Source organism: Thalassophryne amazonica, chromosome 20, assembly GCF_902500255.1.
Source record: "Thalassophryne amazonica chromosome 20, fThaAma1.1, whole genome shotgun sequence".
Lineage (NCBI taxonomy): Eukaryota > Metazoa > Chordata > Actinopteri > Batrachoidiformes > Batrachoididae > Thalassophryne > Thalassophryne amazonica.
The window spans coordinates 21,930,439-21,951,370 of record NC_047122.1 but is presented as its reverse complement, the minus strand read 5'-3'; the positions used below and the strand labels follow the sequence as shown (position 1 = coordinate 21,951,370).

The window sequence follows — 20,932 nt, the reverse complement described above, 5'->3', positions numbered from 1 at the left end:
TCATAAGATTTTATGTGATAAGCAATTCAAAATATATAAAAATCACAAACTAGCCTGCGGGCTCACCCCTTTTGTTGTGTTGAGCTGATACAGAAAAGAGAGTTGTGGGAAATCGAGCGGGACAGAGGCTTTCTGATGATAGTCCTGCGATAAATAAGATGCTATGCTAACAGGTTGAAAACTACTCCAGGCTTTCTGGTTCTGTATGTCACAGCCCCTAGTAGTGATTTGGAAGTGGGAAACAGGCAGACATTGGGCAAAATGCCTCCGACATGATACTATTACAATATGACAAACAGTCCGTCTCTATGGTGACAGGCGTGGCCTGAAGTTGTGTGGTCGTATCATCATGGAGACTGCTTTCAGGGAGTAGAAATCTGAATCCTTCCAGGAGAACCAGACAATCCCATCTGGCCCAAGGAGGTTCTGAGCCTTCAGTGAGTAGCGCCCCCCCTGGTGGACAAACAGTGTCAGCGTTTAGGTGCGACTGATGAGATGACATTAGTTGACTGACTTAAACTACAATATTTTCCTAACTGGTAAGTTCTGTAAATTATTTATAGGTCAAAAGGACAAACTTTGATTGGTTCCTGCATCCCGTGTGAGATTTTGTCCTTTTATCGGTTTTATTGTTACGTGATTGTGTATTGAATAATTTTGAATTTTGGAGACTTTGTTGGATGAAAGGTAAGTTGAAGATGCCCTACTGTAGACTGCAGCGTCTGGGACAGGGTGTAAGGATGGAGAAGGTCCAACAGGTACTGAGATGCAGGGACATCAACTGCACGGTCCCCCCTAAAAGTTGGTCCCCCTGCCTTCACTGTGCATGTGTCTGAGACTGACTCTACACCCAAAGGGAATGTGATTATTAACCATCAGATGACAAAGTAAAACCTTTTAAATCACTCTAAAGTCAGTTTTAAGCAGAAACAAGGTGATAATCGGTGAATCGCTGCTGACGCTCCATACGCATGCGCAGTGAAGACAGGGCAGACCGATTTTTAGGGGGGACCATTTGGTTGGTGACACTGGAACCAAGGAGTTGCTACAGTACTGGTACTTTGCAACATTTGGAGAAGCTTTTTGAGATTTATTTTGTCTTTATCGGTAAAACTTGGTCTTTGTGTTTTCAGAGACCTTTAGTCTGTTATTCACCGACAAGACAGCTATTTATATTTTAATGTTATCGGCATATAAAATAACTACCATGTGAGTCCCTTCGGCTGCTCCCTTGTTTGCACTCAGGGTCGCCACAGCAAATCCAAGGTGGATCTGCACGTTGAATTGGCACAGGTTTTACACCGGATGCCCTTCCTGACGCAACTCCACAATACATGGAGAAATGTGGCAGGGGTGGGATTTGAACCCAGAACCTTCTGAACTGAAACCAAGCACATTAACCACTTGGCCACCACCCCTGCATAAAATAACTACCATATTCTTTGAAATTATGTTCAAATACGTTAATTTTTTACATAAATGTTTAATTTCTGTAACTGTGGTGACGATAAATTTATAATGCAGTTTATTGACCAATGTAGCTGATATTCGGTAGGTATGGCATGCCGCGTCTATAAGGTGGCACTAGACGTTTTCAACTGCAGCATCAGATAAGTCAATCAAAGCATGCCTTTTGTTGGTCTAATAACCACTTAAACTACAGCTCTCACAGTTTCTGCTGTGATCACTGTGACGGCATGGTGTACTGGGGCAGGCACGTGTTCTACCTTGTAGTAGATGCCATTGAGATTGGCATAGAAACACTGGTGAAACCACCAGCCGGCGTGGCTGATCTCTGCACAAATGTTGCCGGTATCTGGTGTGCTGAAGCGGTGCTGGTCGTGGTACCACCCGAAAGAGTCCTCCACCGTCCCGCTGAACCCCGACACATGGAGGTGATACTGGTTCTCCTCATCATCTATTCTGCAGAGGAGACAAATTTCATGAGTCCAACTTCAACTGCAATAAAATCAGGACATGAATGTAAATAAAATCTGCAAATCTGTTCAGTTTATATATATATATATATATATATATATATATATATATATATATATATATATAAGAAACCTGTCAAAAATAACAAACATAACGTAATTTCTCCCTCCCTGCTTTTAGTTTATTTATACGTCTTTAGATCGATAAAGAAGCTTTTAAAACTCAAGGTCAAACATCTGGATTTGTAGCCCAAGTTGGACAGCAATCAAAGAAATGCAACAAATTCTTTTCTAACCTTTAAAGTTAAATAGCAACATAGTGCAATAAATAAATAAAATAAACCTGTAATTATTTCTGATATAATTATGAACCACATTTGCATTTCAAAGTATCAACACCACAAGAAACATCTTACAGTACAGGTTCATGGTTATTAGTTCCAGTACAAGCAGTTTTTATTATGTGGTCATAAATTAAAGTGGCTGCCAAGTGGATGTCCTGACCTGCTGGTGGTAGATGAAAGCGGATTAATTGCCTGATGCTATTCAAATGTGTGTGCTCTTCTTCTGAACCTGAAGTTGTGGTACAGGGCGTATTTGTGGGTGTGGCTCCAGTCCTGCAGGTCGATGCGCAGACTGTAATGACCGTGGTTGGACAGCAGGTGGAGCTGCTGATTGCCGAGCCAGTGTTCCCCTCGTGGCTCTCCGAATCCGTCCCGGTATTCCGACCAGCCGCGGTTGAAGCTAACCGAGCCATCATGCCGTCGCTGGAACACCGTCCAGCCACCACCTGGATGCACATGCACATATACGTACAGTACCTAGTTAGCTAGCATGACTAGTAGCCAAATAACAAAACTACGTATAATTACAAGAAGGGAGTGTATTTGTAGCATGCAGTACTTTCCCACAACAACAACAATTACGTATTATAATGTGAAAGGAACATATTTGTTCACTGATCAGTTATTTGAGATCTGATCAGATTTTGAGATCAATATCTGTCCAACATTTGCCAAAATTAAGGAATCGGATATTGGGAGGCAACAACAACGAAAAAAACAGATTATACTTTATGGCAGAATTGTATAAAATATGATGTTGAACAGCTCGCTCACATTTCAGACGTTATTTTTGCCAGATCAACACTGATTTTACTTCTACTTTGTCAACATATGGCACCAACAAGAAATAAATCTAACAGTGTATTTTGCGTTTGTGCTCTCCGAGTGAGTGCCCTCTAGTTATTTCCTTAAGTTTAAAACATATTATTATTATTTTTTGTCAATAACTGAAAAATATAACCTAAAATACCCCCGGGCATATGAGCATTGTCTTCTTTATAATTTGCAGTTGTTGTAATTGGTATCCCAGTGCAAAGTGTGTATATATATATATATATATATGAAATTATACATTTATTATTTACATTACTTATTAAGATCCTACTGTCTTATGTACAATTTGTACATGTTCAATAAAGCCCCTCTATTAATCAATCAATCATAAACAATAGTTGCCTTTTAATGGTGTCTGCAGGAGGGCGTGCATGTGCGCATACATGATCTTTTCAGAAGCGCAAAAGTTAGTTTTGAGTTAGTGGAAGTTAGCGTGCACGCTGATGTCCACGAAATGTCTTGTAAATTACTCGAGAGGTGTTATCAGGTTACAAAAATAGTGTTTTCAGTTTTAGAAGTTTAGAAGCTTTTACATAATATATGACAAAGAGGTTATATTTACACACAAACGAAAGAGTTTGCAGCTAGACCAGCCACCAACATCACAGTCCTGCTCTACTCTGATTGGCTGTCACTCCCACTCCGCAAAACAAAACAAAAAACAACAACAAAAAACAAAACAAAAACAACAACAAAACAAAAAAGAACAGAATGAAACAGAATGTGACTTTTTAACCTCTTAAAATAAGTCAAGATTAACCATCTTTGAACTTGTCCAAGGTCTGTGTCCCAAGAATGTTCCCTGTGAACTTGAAGACTGGCAGTAATAGAACTGGACTTATGATGAGCACAGACAGATCATAGAAGTAGAGAGACTGGAATGCCAACTCAAGATATCATTCCATTGAGTTCTGTTTGTGAGCTTGCGACCCTGAGATTTCAGCCACTGGGCCGCGAGAGTTGAGATACTTACTTCCGGTTATCTGTCAGCAGTAACACTGGATGCGCTTGTAAAGAACGGATTGTGTGTGTTTTCTTGCACTTTCTGCTGTGGGTTCAGCAAGTTATCCTCTCAAAGTATGTTCAAAGTGTAACTTCAATGAAGTTGTTGACATTTTAATTTGTTTATGCTGTTTTAAATACAAGAAATACAAAAAAATAAAGAATTAAAATTTGTAAAATTATCTTCCTCAAACTCAAAGCATATCTCTAAAACTTGATAAAATCTGGACTTTATTGGACTTTATTTACATCAATTATGAAGAAATACCAAAGTTTCTTTCACCAAAACATCAAATCTAGTCTTTCATCTCAAATGTACCTTCTGTCAAATTGTAGCTGAACTTTCCGGTCTTCTATTTAAGAAAATTCTCCTCTACACCACTTCATCAGGAAGCTGGATTTTATATTTTTAATTCATTTATATCAAGTTGTAGAGATTTTCTTTCGGTATGAGTTAAGGAAGATAATTTTAGGAAAAAAAAAACATATCTGAAATGGAATAAACAAATTAAAATGTGTGAAATACCAGTGTTCCAATACTTTTGAGGGCAACTGAGAAACAGTGAGGAGCAGCATCTTACATCTCATATATAGTGCAGCAGATAAGAGAATTTTTTAGAGTGGAATCCTGCAAATGGTGATACAAACATCAAATTTGGAACAAATAATCCTTAGACATTAAGTCTTCTTAAAAAACAAAACAAAACAAAAAAAACTGATTGGCCACTTGAATTTTCAATAGGCAGCCAGGTAGGGGTCAATTAAAGAATTACACAGGGGTCTAAATCAGGGGTGAGCAACTTGTTCCAGAAAGGGGCCAAGAGGCTGCAGGTTTTCTTTGCAGCCACTGATTAATATCACTTTGAGCAGATGGACTCAGTTAATCAGTGAAATCACCTGGTGGAGTCAGTGACCACAAAGAAAACATGCACCCTCTTGGCCTTTTCTGGAACAAGATGCCCACCCCTGGCCTAAATAAAAAGATGCTCCAATCATAGAAAACTACACCACATTATTTGCCTGATCATAAAGATTCTAAAAAAAAGGTATAGTTTGGACAATCTGTGACTGAATGTTATGGAGCTATGGGGTAAAAGCAGGAAGAATGGTGACAAAGTTCAGTTTCAGTTTGTACAGGGGTCAAAAGTTAAAGTTGCTCCATTAATTTTGCTCCAGCTGTATTTGTGCAGAATTTGATGCTTGTATCACCATTTGAAGGATTGTTTCAGTTTTCTGCTGCACTAATAAGCCAACAACAATAAGCCACCTGAATTAAAGGAGAAATGCTACTTTTAACAACCTGGACCTCATTTCTGGCATAAAATACGGTCGTTTACTCACCAATATAAGTTTGGTGTGATGAGAAGTCCATATTTCAAACAACGTGTTCAGTTAAAATCTGGAGCAAACATTTTTCTTCTTCTACTAAGGTGGATTAGAACTTTTTGTGGTACACAGCACAAACTACTGGACAGGAGGAACCTAGCAGTCAATGTGACTCACTGATTTGAAAATGCAGCTCTTTCAGCCAGATGTGTGGTGCTGTGACATGTCAATCATCTGTGTCCAATCAGATTTCCGGGGAGTCCAGTGAAACCCCGGCCTCCGCTCTAGCTCCACCCATGCCAGGAAGTGTTTGACATTTGAACATTTCCTGTTTCACTGTGACTGATTAATTGGCACTTCCTGTTTGAGTGTGAGCTTGCCACTGAGTTCCCACGAGGTTCCATGGGATCTCGTCTGTCAATCCAGGAAGTGTTTGACAATTGAACATTTCCTGATTTACTGTGGATTTGAAAATTGGCACTTCCTGTTTAGGGCGCCCTGTACCATGAGTGAGCTTTGCGCCGCTGCACGATGCTTCGCTCATAATATATCAATCATAGACGGATGACACAATAAAACAAAGGCTTATTTCCATTGTGGTCCATGTGAGCAGGTTTTGTGTGAGCACTGGTCCACTCCTCTCGTCGTTTTTTCATTGTCAGAAGAATGTCTGAAGGACTGCCGTTTTGTTGCATTAAAATTTTTCAGAAACTCTGAAAGACAACCAGCTGGAAACCATTTAGAAGATTCGGTTGGCTTTCGGTGAAAATTTTATGGGCTTCAGAGAGATTAAAGAGTGTTATTGCCGCTTTAAGGACAGCCAACAGCGCCGGAGGGCACGCCGTGCTCCAAGCCATGATCGACAGGCTGAAACGAGCTGATCACTTCCAAATTTAAGGCTCTGTTGATGCAGGACGTCGTGTGACTAGCAGAGAAGTTTCATAGGAGGTTGGGATCAGCACTTTATCGGCACATTCCACTGTTAAAGGAGATTTTGTAATGAAAGACGTGCGGAAGGATTCGCGCGTCGGGACGCAGCTGCTCATGGCGCTCGACAAACAACACCTCCGTGTTGGAAGCCTTACAGGACAAGTTGGAACATGCCCAGCTGTTAAACAATTTCTCGGATACTCACTTGACTGAAAAGCGATCGAAAGCCATCTGAATCTTACGAATGGTTTCCAACACGGAGGTGTTTTTTGTCCCGCCACGCGATGAGCAGCTGCGTCCCGACGCGCGAATCCGTCCACACGTCTTTCATTACAAAATCTCCTTTAACGTGCCGATAAAGTGCTGATCCCGACCTTTAATGAAACTTCTCTGCTAGTTACACGACGTCCTGCATCAACAGAGCCTTAAATTTGGAAGTGATCAGCTAGTTTCAGCCCGTCGATCGCAGCTCGAAGCGCGGAGCGCCCTCCGGCGCTGTGGGCCGTCCTTAAAGTGGCAGTAACACTCCTTAATCTCTCTGAAGCCCAAAAAATTTTCACCGAAAGCCAACCGAATCTTCGAAATGGTTTCCAGCTGGTTGTCTGGCAGAGTTTCTGAAAAAATTTTAATGCAACAAAACGGCAGTCCTTCAGACATTCTTCTGACAGTGAAAAAACGACGAGAGGGGTGGACCAGTGCTCACACAAAGCCTGCCCACAGGCGAATGACGCAACCAACGCGTGAAAAAACTCACGCATGCGCACAAAGGTTCAAGCTTGGCTGATGCAATCACACGTGATTCAAATCCAAATGGTTTTTGAAAAAAATAAAAAGGTCCGATACTTTTCTAACAGACCTCGTATATAAGATATGGGATATGTGGGTTATGTCTTGATCTTTCAAACTAACCGGTTGTTTGCAAACCTTCACAGCAATAACAATGCGGCACCAACGAAGCATTTTTTATTTTGAGAGCAGAGTATAACTTTGTGAGTTATAATCAGAGGTGTCAAGTAACGAAGTACAAATACTTCGTTACTGTACTTAAGTACACTTTTTAGGTATCTATACTTTACTCCATTACTTATTTTTCTGCCTACTTCTGACTTCTACTCATTACATTTTCACACAAGTATCTGTACTTTCTATTCCTTACATTTTTAAAACAAACAGCCTCGTTACTTTTGGCTTCAGTTTAATGTTTATATATATATTTCACGTCATGTGCGCCTGTAATCAACTTTTCTGCAGCACGGCTTTGCTGTGAACCGTGAACCAATCGAAGCAGTGGTTCGCAGATTGAAGCAATGCTACGACCATTGCTTCATTTATTCTTTCTTTCTTTCGCTTAATTTTCCCCCGCTAAAACCCTAAAGAGCATACTTATGTGAGTATTATTTACCTTTTCTATGTTAAACTGACCTGTTATGGTCTTCTGAAACAGCTGATGGATGTATTTTATAACTTAAAAACGGGAGCGATGCTAACGCGTTAGCATGTCTATGGCATTTTCAATGTTAAAACTTAGCATTATGCAGTTGCAGCTGTCATCACGTTCGAGTGCATTTGTTTTCAAATTGTAATATTTCTTAAATTTATTTTTGTTTATATATTAATAATCTAATGATTATTATATACAATTCTAGAGAAAGAGGCAAAAAGAACCTGAATAGAAACACAACAGAAAATATAAAAGCAACTAACAATGAACATACGTAAATAAATACATACATAAATAAATGAGTGTTTCCTGTGAACACCTAGTGATTCTTATACCTCCACTTCATCCCTGTCTTATTAAATGAGTTTGTTTCGGTCAAACCATATTTTAAATGTGTTAATTTCTTCAGTGATTTCCTCCAGAACTATCTGCCAAACTAGAAAACTGCTACATCCTAGTAAGAGCAAAATACTACTGGAATGAATTTGAATAAGGAAAGTTGTGTTTTTTGTTTTTTGTTTTTCCCCCTTCACTAAATGGATGCTGCACTCGCTGCAGTTTATTGTCTGGAATAGTCCCAGATTGCATTTCAGAGCTTCTAGAATTGAAACATTTTTGTGCAGGTGGTGTTGGGGGGTAATTTTGGGTTTTGGGTCTTGGGCCACATGTAGAACGAATCAGTTTTTAAATTAAGCTTTCAATTCATATAGTGGCATCTACCTTTTTTTTTTTTTTAAAGGTTACTTTATACTTTAATTAGGTTTTGGAGCACATACTTTTTCACTTTTACTTGAGTAAAGAGGTCAAGTTGATACTTCAACTTTTACCAGAGTGTTTTTAAACTGCAGTATCTATACTTCTACTTAAGTAACAAATGTGTGTACTTTTGACACCACTGGTTATAATCGGGGCAGCTACAAAATGTAAGGCTCAGTAAATTATTCAGATTAATTGATCAAAACCTTATTTTGTGATGTTTGATATTGTCAATTCCCAGCAGAATATTGGAGTTTATAATACCTGTGAATGAAGCGCTGGCTGCAGAGGAAGTGAAGAGCCCCAAGTCCTCTTACACATGTGTGGCACAACCTCAACCCCCGAGATCAGAAGATAGCATTCCGTCTCTCTACTTCTATGGACAGATGGACGGACTCAAAATACCCAATGACCATATTTGATGGCCGCGGGTAAAAAATGGTGATAAAAACAACAGATCCAGGTGCAGAAAGAAGGAGGTATTGGCTCCTGGCTGAGGTACGCAGTCTTAGTGCTGCTTTCTGTGTGTATGTTGTGTGTCTCACCCTCAGTCTCCATGTCACAGAAGACTGATACGGTGGCACCAGCTGACAGGATGACGGTGTAAACACCTGAACGGCGAACGCCCCTGTGATAGAGAGACGCACAGTCTGATGGACAGAAAGACATGTGTGGTCCATCTGAGACACAGACAGAGAGACAAATGTCAAACACCACACAAAAAAATACAATACAATACAAAAAAATTAAATAAATAAATAAATAAAAAAAAATCCTCCATTTTTAATTTTGATTATCGGCACAGAAGAGTCAAACTCTGAAAAGTAACTTTGTTCATGTGTTTGTCCACCAACAAATAAACATGACAAAAATTTTTAGCATCTTTTTGTTTTTGTTTTTTAAGGCAAATTAGTCAATATTCCTGAAATACCCTAAATCCCCCCAGAAAAACTGGCCACAAGCTTATTTCTGTTTTCTGGGCCAGTAAGAATGAATTAGTTTAACTTAAAGGCCATGTCGCACCAAAATCATAACAATTTAGATTTAGGCTGTTAGTGACCATCCGATGATCCACCAGGATTACTTTGTGCACTTCCTTGGCCCGTTTCAAAGTATATGGCATTCGCAACAAACAGCTATGGAGATGTCCAAAAATAAAGTACTCGTGAGTACTTGGGTGTTTCCGACAAGTGACATCGCAACTAGAAGCGTCCCAGCGTGTGCTTCAATGGAATGCAGCTGATAACGTTAAGAACGGAGACACAGATTAATTCCATAGTTGACATAAGTGTGATGTCGTGTTATGATGACTCTTTTTAAGTGATAACTGCTCATTTTGATGTAGTCATGGTAAAAGGTTTCTGTGCACCTGCACGGCCATTAGTCAGAAACACAACCTGTCAATAACCATCTCTGCTCCAGGGTCAGTTTTGTGCACGATTAATTATGAGTGTTGTTATTAATAAAATCTAAATAATACATAAGCTGCCGAGGGAGAATGAGCATCTTGTCAGCTGCGCACACACACACACACACACACACACACACACACACACACACACACACACACACACACACACACACACACACACACACACACACACACACATACAAAAAGAACTTTAGCAACAAAACACAAAAGGGGTAAACTCCTGAACTTGCCAGACTAACTGCTGTGTTCTGGATTACTTTCCAAATGTAAACTTCATGTGATCAAAGAAACACACATGTGAGATCGCCGGCTGTAGCTCTGCCTCTCTCTCCATTGTGGCACATAAAATAATGTCCATTACTTCCTGGAAATAAGGTATTCTGAGTTTTTCCAATGTAACAAATCCATCTCTTCTGTGTCCCGGCAGTCTGTTAAAAACAGTGTCAGATGTCCCACATCCATGTACACAGCTTCAGTAACAAACAGTGCATCACCACACATTAGGCTACAAAATCCGACACTCTGAAAAAGTTAAGATTTGAAGTGAAGCGTGTCGTCTCCTCTCTGTTAATCCGAGCCATCACTTTTGAACAGCAGCTCAGAAGCTTCATTTTTGGATGGAGCAGGTTTGTTTCCCTCTATCTGTCTGTCACTGGGATATTTCTGTTTTGCTAATAAGGACGTCACACACTGAAAAATGCAGAGGATTGTCGAGTAAAACATTTTCCGGAAATGCACCTGCTAACGCTTAGAGTGAGAGGAAAAAAAATACATCAGCGATCACTAATTTTTAGCACATGTGCAGAGACACTTACAATCATGAGTACTTTTATATTGTCTTACTAACTGGGATGTTAAAAAATGTGAGACATGTCCTTTAAAAGAAAATATATTTTTAAAGTTTCTGCCCAAATTTTTAAATGTTTGTTAATGTTAATAAGTAACATTTTATGCACATCTGTGAAATATATGTAATCATACACTGATGAGTGTAAAATTCAAGTAAATTTTCTCACATTTAGTGAGTGATGCACTGAGCAAAGCAATCACATGACCACTTTGCAACCACTCAGCTTCAGCCAAGCCAATAAGGACCACCCCTCAGGTTAGCACACTTATTTTAGCACATTTGCGACAGAAACATTCAGGTCATTATTAAGAAAAGAAAAAAAAACTGGAGTTACATTTGAGTATTTAGTTTAGTACAATTGGAAAAAAAAGTGCACCAAGCAAAAAACATAGACCTTACGCCCCACCCATCATCAGGGTGATTGGTCTGCTCTAACTTGGCTTTGCTTGTGATTGGTTGTTCAGTTTTTGACGCACCAAATTGATGTGAAAATCTCAGATTTCAGGGAAGTGTGAGGAAACACTGCCCCTTCAGGAAAGATTTTTTAAAAGAACTGCTGTGGGAAAAATGAAAAAAAAAAAATGTGACATGCATGTTGGTAAAGTTAAAAACATGTAGTCTTAAAATTTAATTTAATTCAATTCATTTATACGCGTATAGTGCCAAATCACAACAAAGTTGCCTCAAGGTACTTCACACAAGTAAGCTCTAACCTTACTAACCCCCAGAGCAAGTACACAGGTGACAGTGGTAAGGAAAAACTCCCTCTGAGGAAGAAACCTCAAGCAGACCAGACTCAAAGGGGTGACCTTCTGCTTGGGCCATGCTACAGACACAATTAAGAAAATTTACAAAACAAATATACAGGAAATCTTGCCGGTGCACAGGACAGGAGGGTTGCAGAGACACCACTCCCATCTCTGGATGGAGCAGCACCTCAAACAGAGAGAAAAACAGAATCAGGCATCAGAAAGACAACAAATACTGTATAATTTGTCAGCATTAAACAACAAGAAAAACCAGAAGAAATACTAAGGTGATCGCCGGCCACTAGCCTTAAGCTTCACTAAAAGATCCAGACTTTAGATAAAGTTGAGGCCACGGCCTGCTCAGTTTTCTAATAAAATGAATTTAAAAGGGTAAAAAAGCATAGTAACATACTATGCCAGTATGCTAGCCATAGGAAAGGGAAAATAAGTGTCTTAAGTCTGGACTTGAAAGTCTCTATAGAATCTGACCATTTTAAAAGTAAGCCTAACCCTAACCCCTAACCCTAAGCCTAACCCTAACCCTAACACAATTTGAAGTGGATCTTTAACATCTTTAAAAAAACTGACATCACAATTCAAAATTTGAAGTGAATGCTAGCCAACACGCAGCAGCTATGTAAAGTGAAACTACGCTTACTTTTAGTCTGCATTAAAATGCTGTTTTCAACAGACTTGAACGGCTGACAAAAACTTGCATAGATGTCATGTAACTCGCCAACACGTTTATAGCGTGTGACCGTACGTACCTGGCGGCAGCATGTCCCTCATGTCGACTGGCAGTGCACTTCGGACGATGTTGACCTTGCAGCCCGTGTTGTGGTTCAGGCGCTGCACAGTGTCTGACAGGTTGCGGAGTTGCGCCTGCAGCTCATAGAGCAGCGCTGCATGCACGTGGAGTAATGTGTCAACCTCTGCGTGACGCAACTCCAGAAAACGAAAGCGTCGGTCAAAGCTGGAGTTAAAGCCAACACTCTCTTCATTCTGAGAAGGAACAAAAGAAGAGAACTTGTCGTATTCCCAAAAATAGACACTTGATCCGTTTGTGTGTGTGTGTATATATATATATATATAAAGTAAAACTTTTGCATACAACTGATCACCTGGGTGTACAGTTGTATGCAAAAATTTGGGCACCCCTGATTGTCTGGATCAGAAATTTCCGGTAAATATATCATATAGCAGATGAACACACTGCTATTTCAGAAGTGAAATGAAGTTTATAGGATTTACAGAACGTGTTCAATAATTATTTAAACAAAATTGGGCAGGTGCATAAATTTGGGCATCCTTGTCATTTTATTGATTTGAATACATTTTGCACTAATTACTGGAACACAAAATTGGTTTGGTAAGCTCATTGACCCTTAACTTCCTTACACAGGTGAATCCAATCATGAGAAAGGGTATTTAAGGTGGCCATTTGCAAATGTTTCCCCTCTTTGCATCTCGTCTAACGAGTGGCAACATGGGAGCCTCTAAATTAAATCTAACTCTAACTCTCAAATGACCTGAAAACAAAGATTGTTCAACATCATTGTATAGAGGAAGAATACAAAAATATACACACACACACACACACACACACACACACACACACACACACACACACACACACACACACACACACACACACACACACACACACACACACACACACACACACACACACACACACACAGCTGAAATCTCTGAGATAGCTTTTTGTATTCTTCCTCTATACAATGATGTTGAACAATCTTTGTTTTCAGGTCATTTGAGAGTTAGTTTAAATAATTATTGAACACATTCTGTAAATCCTATAAACTTCATTTCACTTCTGAAATAGCAGTGTGTTCATCTGCTATATGATATATTTACCGGAAATTTCTGATCCAGACAATCAGGGGTGCCCAAACTTTTGCATACAACTGTACACCCAGGTGATCAGTTGTATGCAAAAGTTTTACTTTTACTGTTGGACTACTTTTTTCACATAGTTGTTCACAAAGTAGTGATCCTCACCCCATCTTTGCTTGTGAACGGCTGAGTCTTTTGGGGATGCTCCTTTTATACCCAATCATGACACTCACCTGTTTCCAATTAACCTGTTCACCTGTGGAATGTTCTAAACAGGTGTTCTTTGAGCATTCATCAACGTTCCCAGTTTTTTGTTGCCCCTGTCCCAGCTTTTTTGAAATGTGTTGCAGGCATCCATTTCAAAATGAGCAAATATTTGCACAAAAATAATAAAGTCTATCAGTTTGAACATTAAATATCTTGTCTTTGTGGTGTATTCAATTGAATATAGGTTGAAGAGGATTTGCAAATCACTGTATTCTGTTTTTATTTACATTTTACACAACGTCCCAACTTCACTGGAATTGGGGTTGTAGGCTTTAAAGGATTACTTCAAAACTACTTCATGGATTCTCACCAAATTTGCACCACAGATAGATATTAGGACATGGAGGACTCCACTGAATTTTGGAGGTGATCTGGATCCGGATCCAGATTCTGGATCAAGATTTTCCTTTTTTATAGACTTTGAAGGATTACGTCAAAACTACTCCACGGCTTCTTACCAAATCTGCACCATAGATCGATGTTAGCGCATGGAAGACTCCACTGGATTTTGGAGGTGATCCGGATCAGGGTTCTGATTCAAGACTTCCCTATATATAGGCTTTGAAAGATTACTTCAAAACTACTTCACAGATTCTCATCAAATTTGCACCACAGATAGATATTTGGGCTTGGAGCACTCCACTGCATTTTGGAGGTGATCTGGCTCCGGGTCTAGGTTCTGGATCAAGATATCACTTTATATAGGCTTTGAAGGATTACGTCAAAAACTACTTCACCAAATTTGCACGATAGATAGATATTAGGGCATGGAAAACTCTATTGAATTTTGGAGCTGATCTAGATCAAGATTGGCGGACATCAGAAATCTTGTTTTCACTGTGACTTGTGTGACAGTTTATAACCGTGTCAGTCTCAATGTAGATGAGCTGACTGTGAGCGGAGAAAAAAGTCTCTGTTGGCTCACGCTGCTCGTTGGAAACAGCCTGTGAAGCACGGCAATAATGACTAAGAAATTACAGAAAGATGAGGCTAAAATGTGCACACTGCTCTGGCTGTGCTGTGCTGTCCTCAGCTGAGAGCTGAAGAGTCCACTGAGCTCCAGGAAAAACTGACATTTGTAGACTTTTACATTGACATGCTACTTCCTGTGCGTAATCACAAGCAGACATGTTGAACTTCAGCATCAATGACTTTGCGGTGACAGAATCATGATGCAATATGGCAGCCATCACATTAGCTCTAAAGCTAACACAAAATACATCTTTATAAAATTCTGCACTATTGAAGTATAACCATCCAAAAACAGATCAGTGGAGTTTCAATTTTAAGACTGGGCAGCAGTAGCACACATACCGTACAATGATTTTACATGATAGCTCATTATTCAGGTCATGAACAAGCAAGCTAACTAGCTGTTTAGCATGTAGGAAATACAAAAACACAATGGTCGACTTTGTTTTCCCAGGCAAATGCAGGGCCTGGCCAGAAGGCTAGCAGCTAATCTTGTTAGCATTCAGCATTAAGGAGGACTTAGTGGGCATCAAGGCAGAGAGATAAACTCAGACAGAGAGATAAAGACAAACAAAGGAAACAGAACGGGGTGATGGGGCTCATTCCATATGAAAGCAACCAATTTTTTTTTTTTTATGCTCTCACTCCAAATAGTTTTCCTTCCACACGAGTGCAGAAAAACGCAACATCTGCCAAGAGTATTTTGGGGGTCAGACCTACTTTGAGCCTAATTTTCGCCATGTTACAAATCATTCAGGATACTTATGTTTGCATTAAAATTATGTCATCACAGTACACTTATCAGGAAGACATATCAGGGAGGGGACTCAGAAAATGGATTTTTGTTTAAAAATAGTTCTGTTCTTTGAGCATCCACACACTGCTAAAAACTATATAACCAAATAAACTTTTATGTTTTTCTGACCATTGTGGGAAGGAAAACTATTTGGAGTATGAATTTAATATTTTGGATTTTTCATATCAGGCCCATAATCTTCAAAGCATGTGAAAATAAAGCAAATCTGAGACCGAGAACTGGGAGCCATTTATGTTGACTTCCTATTGACCCGGGGCGGGGGTTCTTGCTGGGAATTACTGGCCCAAATGAAGGTTCTTCACATATCTTTGAGTTTTGTTGCACATTTTTGTTCATGAACCTTGGTTCGTTCCAGAAAGTAGATTAAAAGAGTTTTGTTCGCAGGGTGACTGAGATCATCCTTGGAGCACAGGGTTATAATCTCTAACATGAATGACTTCTCCTTCATTTTGAAATAAAAACTTAATGTGGGTCAGGTCCACTGGGTTCAAACCTTTGGAGTTTGTCTAACTCCTACTAGGAAGAGACCCAACTGACCCAGGACCATTTGCAGGACTTATGCTGTATAAGCTGTCATGTGTGGGTAAATTTTGTGATCTCTCAAGAGGAATTGAAGGTTATAGCTGAAGAGAAGAACATGGGCAATGGCTTATTTAGCCTGTACTATCATGACCAAGCCCCTGATAATTGGTGGGAAATGGATGAATGGATGGTAATACAAAGTTTGTAGCAATTATTTTAAAGCTAGAGGAGTTTTTCACCCTACTGGTGTGCTGGACTTGTCCAGTTAGAAACTGCTCATGCATACTTGCATCTCCAGGGCCTTGACATGATGTCTGTGGCTCCTCAGTTCCTCCTGAAGTTCTGACATCATCTCTCTCAGTTCCTCCAGCTGCTCCTTTCTGTTCTGGTTCTCATGCAGCCAGTAGGAGACATCATCTGTACAGCGGAACATATCTGGGCAGTGTTTCTGTGTTGTTCCCACTGGAGGCAGTGTTGCCATCAGGCGGCATTGACCGTTTGCCATCAGTTCACTGTTGTACTCACCGCACTGCACCGGGGTACTGCTGATACTGTGGTTGCGTGTTTGGTCAGTGTTGCCATCAACGGCAATAATCATCCTTCGCATCACCGGCGGGGCATCAGGGTGCAGGTCAAAGTGCGTTTCCAAGATGGTGCTAGACGGATGCCAGTCAGCATCCTCGAAGATGTCCTTGTTCATATCTGACATATCCTTGTTAGTTTCCATGTTAGTGTCTGGGTTCTCCCTGAATGTCTCTGTGATGACATTGGGGTGAACATCCTCATCTTGTCCAACATCTAGAAGTTCATCAGACGTCACAAAGTCACCCATCACAAGTCTGATGCACCAGCTGATCAATAACACAACAAACAGTAGATCAGATCGGACCTTCATCCCAGAAGCTGACAAATTCCTACCGAATCCGAATCCCATTCAGTAATTTTTAAATCAATAAAGTTCCTTTTAGGCAATGATTCAAATAAATTTATAGGTCTTGAATCAGTATCGGTGCCAGAGGTCATTGTATCCACATGAGGTCCAGACATCGTGCAGATACCAAATAGACTTTTTCATCTTTGACGTCCTTGTGGGTAAAATGTTAAAAGAGCCAAAGTGAAATTTTTGTCCAGTTAATGTAACACTTAAAATAAATAAATAAATAAATAAATAAATAATAAAAAAATCCAGGAGTCTGAAGGTGCTGGGAGCAGGTCAGTGATTTTCCATCCAAAGAACAGTTGTACTGTGCGGGAGAGTCAGGAGACTGTTTGTGTTATTGTGGGTTCAGCATTGTGTATGACATCTTATCCTGATAATCGTCTAAGGGGATTGGCAGCCAGTGACGTATAAGGTCACATATAATTGGATTGCAGTAATTTAATTTAAATTATTGACATAAAGCAGTCAGAAAACTGCTGAAAACTTTTTTCATTATCTTTGTTGGTGTGTCTGATGGACCATTAGCCTCCATCCCAATCCCCCCCCCCCCCCCCCCCCCCCCCCACACACACACACACACTTAGGTCCTTTTCCTTTCTTTGGCCACACAACCCTCCTGATACCTCCTTCCAGTTGTTCCATCAAGACTACACTTTGTGCATCCAGTTCTCCATCTTCAGCTTCCACTGTGCCTCAGTTTTAAAACTTATTTTCACATACAAACTCCTTCACGACCAGCTGCCCCAAATTTAAAGTGGAAAATGAAAAAGATGGTGTGTGTGTGTGTGTGTGTGTGTGTGTGTGTGCAAGACCTGGTGAAGAAAACATTAGGGCAGATGTAGTTTGTTTGTGTGTTGGTAATGGACTGAATGGTAAGTCAAGGCTGCCAAGGCGCACTAATGGGTTTATATTTACCTACTCACATTGAGAAAAAACATTTCAAAGGAATCAGAGAGAGCACTTCAGGATGACTACCCGACTTGAAGTGCTGGAGCTTCAGTTTATCTGCACTACGGTAATGTTTCCAGTAGTTACAGCTACAGAGTGGGTAATGGATTTTGGTCCGTCTGTCTGCCACCACAAAATGCTAGTCTCCTTCTCTCTCTCTTTTGTGCTTTTGGTTGTCTCTGGTTACTGTGGGGTGCCAGAGTGGATCTGGCATAGATCTGCATTGGGATTGGGAAGCTCTTACTGAGGCTAATCCAGTCCTACACGGAGAAAAATGTCCACAGCTCCTGGTACTCCTAAACGGTCTTTTAGTCAAGTCCTAATCAGCATAACTCAAATTATAAAAAATGGATTTTAATCATGTTTAGTGGAGTGGTTGAACTTGGGTTAGTACTTTAGGAGGATATTTTTTAAATTATTACGTTCAACAAGGACGTAATAAAATCATTGGCGTCTGTCTGTCTGTTAGCAGGATTACATCAAAACTACTGCACAGATTAGTTTTCACCAGATACATATTAGGCCATGGAAGAACCCATTAAATTATGAAGGTGATCTGATCCAGATCCAGATTCAGAATCAAGTTTCACTTTATATAGACTTTAAAGGATTACACCAAAACTACTTATGGATTCTCACCAAATTTGCACTACAGATAGATATTAGGGCATGGAAGACTCCACTGAATTCTGGAGGTGATCTGGATTGGCGGACGTCAGAATTCTCTCATTTCTCTTGTTATTTAATGTCTTCCATTGGTTTTAATGTCGTTTAACATCAAAGAACTGTCATTTTAATAAACCTTGAACTGACCTGGCACAATGTTAAACTGTACCTGAGACTGTAGGCAGTCCTCCAGCCTGATAAATTGTTTTTGGCGGGGTTGGTGGCGGTACTGGCAGTCCACTTCCTGCACTCTGTCCTCATAACTCTGCTCCTTCTTTCCAACAGAGGGCAGTACACATTATGAAGGTTATGAAGGAAAGCCGTATGGAACCTCATCCCTTGAAAAGAAGACACCATTTGAGAGTTGCATTCTATAGATGCTGCGCAGGTGACATCACGGGTCATGTGACACGTGCTCACGCAGCCATACTGGACAGCAACTTCTGCGTGAAATGATTGAATGTTATGTTTAGTAGGTGTGCTCTTTCATTCATTTATGACTGTCTATACAAATTATACCAACATGGTGTTTCATTGCTGTGCATATGATTGCACAAGCCATTAAAAGTGGCCCAGAGTACATTTTTGTCATTTTCCTGCTGATAAAAAGCGGGTTATGCTTTTTCTGGATGAATTTGTCCCTCAACGAGCTTTTCTTTCTACACTCACCAACCTCCACACCAAAGGTAAGGTGTACAATTTCATCCATGAATTGTGGGTCATTTCAGAGACTGTTGGTCATATTTGTCGACTTTTCTGCCAAATGTATTTGATTCATGATCAAAATGTAATAGTGCACTGCAAAAACTTTTAAAATATGACAGGTGAGAAAGGAGTGAAACTGTAAAAGTGACAAATCACAGGCTTTTGCGGTGTCTGTGTTATGTGTCGACGCGGGTTGAGGGTTGAGCGGACCTGCGTCTGACGGAACCCAGCGCCAAAACAACCAGAAAGCGGTTCCAAAAACAAAACAATTTTATTTTTCCCCCTAAAAATGCATCTGTCTGGCGGAGTGAAGGACGGCACGCTCTCTAGCGCCCAAAAGGATCGAAGCCCGGCGCTTCTGGACCCACGTTCACCGCCAAACACCCCCCAGGTGGACACAACAAACCGACTCTGCGAAGGATAGAAAAGGTGAGGTAAGTCAGCAGCTACAACTAATATCCTTCAAAGGCACACACTATCAGCAACACATTCAAGTCTGAATTTAAGCTTTATGTAAATGAGCAGCTTCTCACAACAGGTGGAGGATCATCAGTCCGCACGCCACGGCAGTGAGAAGCGAGCTGCACAATTCTCATCAATGTTCAAATACACTGCGTAACAAAATACCAAGTTACTGTTAACAATTATTCAGACAATCAATCACCTCTGATGTGTGCTGACAGCACGTGTCCCTCACCCGTGCTCCTTCACAGGCACGATGTGTCAAACCCAGGCGCGGTCCTCAGCGTCTCACAAACGAACATCACAAGGTCGAGTTCCCGGCAATTCTGCTTGAATCACACATGGCTTAAATGCAGAACGACATCTCATTATCTGCTTCAGCTGAAAGTCTTTAAGGTTGCACGTGAGCACCATCCACAGGTGCTGCACATCACGTTGATGAGGGTGAAGGACTCTTCTGCCAGCACCTTCTCCACAGACAATAAATCAGTTTGCATACCACCTGGAGAGCAAAGAAAAGAAAAGAACACCAAAATTTCCAGCCAAACCCCCCCAATACACAACAGTCTGATTTATTTAGCAGGTGCAAGTCAGACTGCAGTCCTGTGTCTGAGCACAATTTGAAAAAATAAGTGGCTGGTCTTTTAATAAAGGAAATACGGTGCCCATTTTCCTCAAATCAGTGCGTGTCAGCGCTGAAGTTTAATTTCATACCTCTGTTACTGTGCACATCTAGACTGCTCTGTCCGGTATGTGGAGGGGTTTTAAATGGAAATGTATTGCAGTTGGACAGGACGTTTTATGTGATGTGAGTGAAAATCCATTATATAAGATCAGTTTAGTCGAGTTTGACTACTCTGGCTTTTATTACAGAGATGTCATTAGGAACCTGACTGATGACCACATTCTGCACCCATTCAGCCACAAAGAAGCTGTAGGCATCCAAACTTTTATATTCCTTCAGGGCTTCTGCTGTGTAGGGTGACAGAGTGTTTATAAAGTAAAAAAAAAAAAAAAAAAAGATAAAACTGGTGAACTTCTCGAGGGAAATATTATAGGGATCCATGTTGATTCTCTGTATTTTCCCCAAATAACTCTTCCGATGTTCAGGATCAAGCACTTTAGGTATATTGGACAAATGAACTTGGCCGTCCACTGACGATCCAACATTGGCC

The 20,932-nt window shown here is 40.4% G+C and overlaps 1 protein-coding gene across 1 annotated transcript; it reads right to left on the bottom strand.

Annotated features, from left to right (window-relative positions):
• Positions 1-306: 306 nt before the first annotated feature.
• On the bottom strand, positions 307-16,735 carry LOC117501463 (angiopoietin-4-like). The gene is made up of 6 exons (XM_034160365.1): positions 16,323-16,735; positions 12,369-12,603; positions 9,116-9,250; positions 2,511-2,727; positions 1,671-1,923; positions 307-453 (listed from the first exon to the last, which is right to left on the bottom strand). The coding sequence occupies exons 1-6, from the start codon at positions 16,641-16,643 to the stop codon at positions 307-309; spliced, it is 1,308 nt and encodes a 435-aa protein (XP_034016256.1). The 5' UTR covers positions 16,644-16,735.
• Between the last annotated feature and the right edge of the window lie 4,197 nt (positions 16,736-20,932).

Coding starts and splice junctions, on each gene's coding strand:
- LOC117501463 (XM_034160365.1), bottom strand. CDS start 16,643: ATGCGAAGGATGATTATTGCCGTTGATGGCAACACTGACCAAACACGC. Junction 2,728..9,115: donor CTGTGACATGGAGACTGAGG/GTGAGACACACA, acceptor ATGTGCATCCAG/GTGGTGGCTGGACGGTGTTC. Junction 454..1,670: donor CAGTGATCACAGCAGAAACT/GTGAGAGCTGTA, acceptor TTTGTCCACCAG/GGGGGGCGCTACTCACTGAA.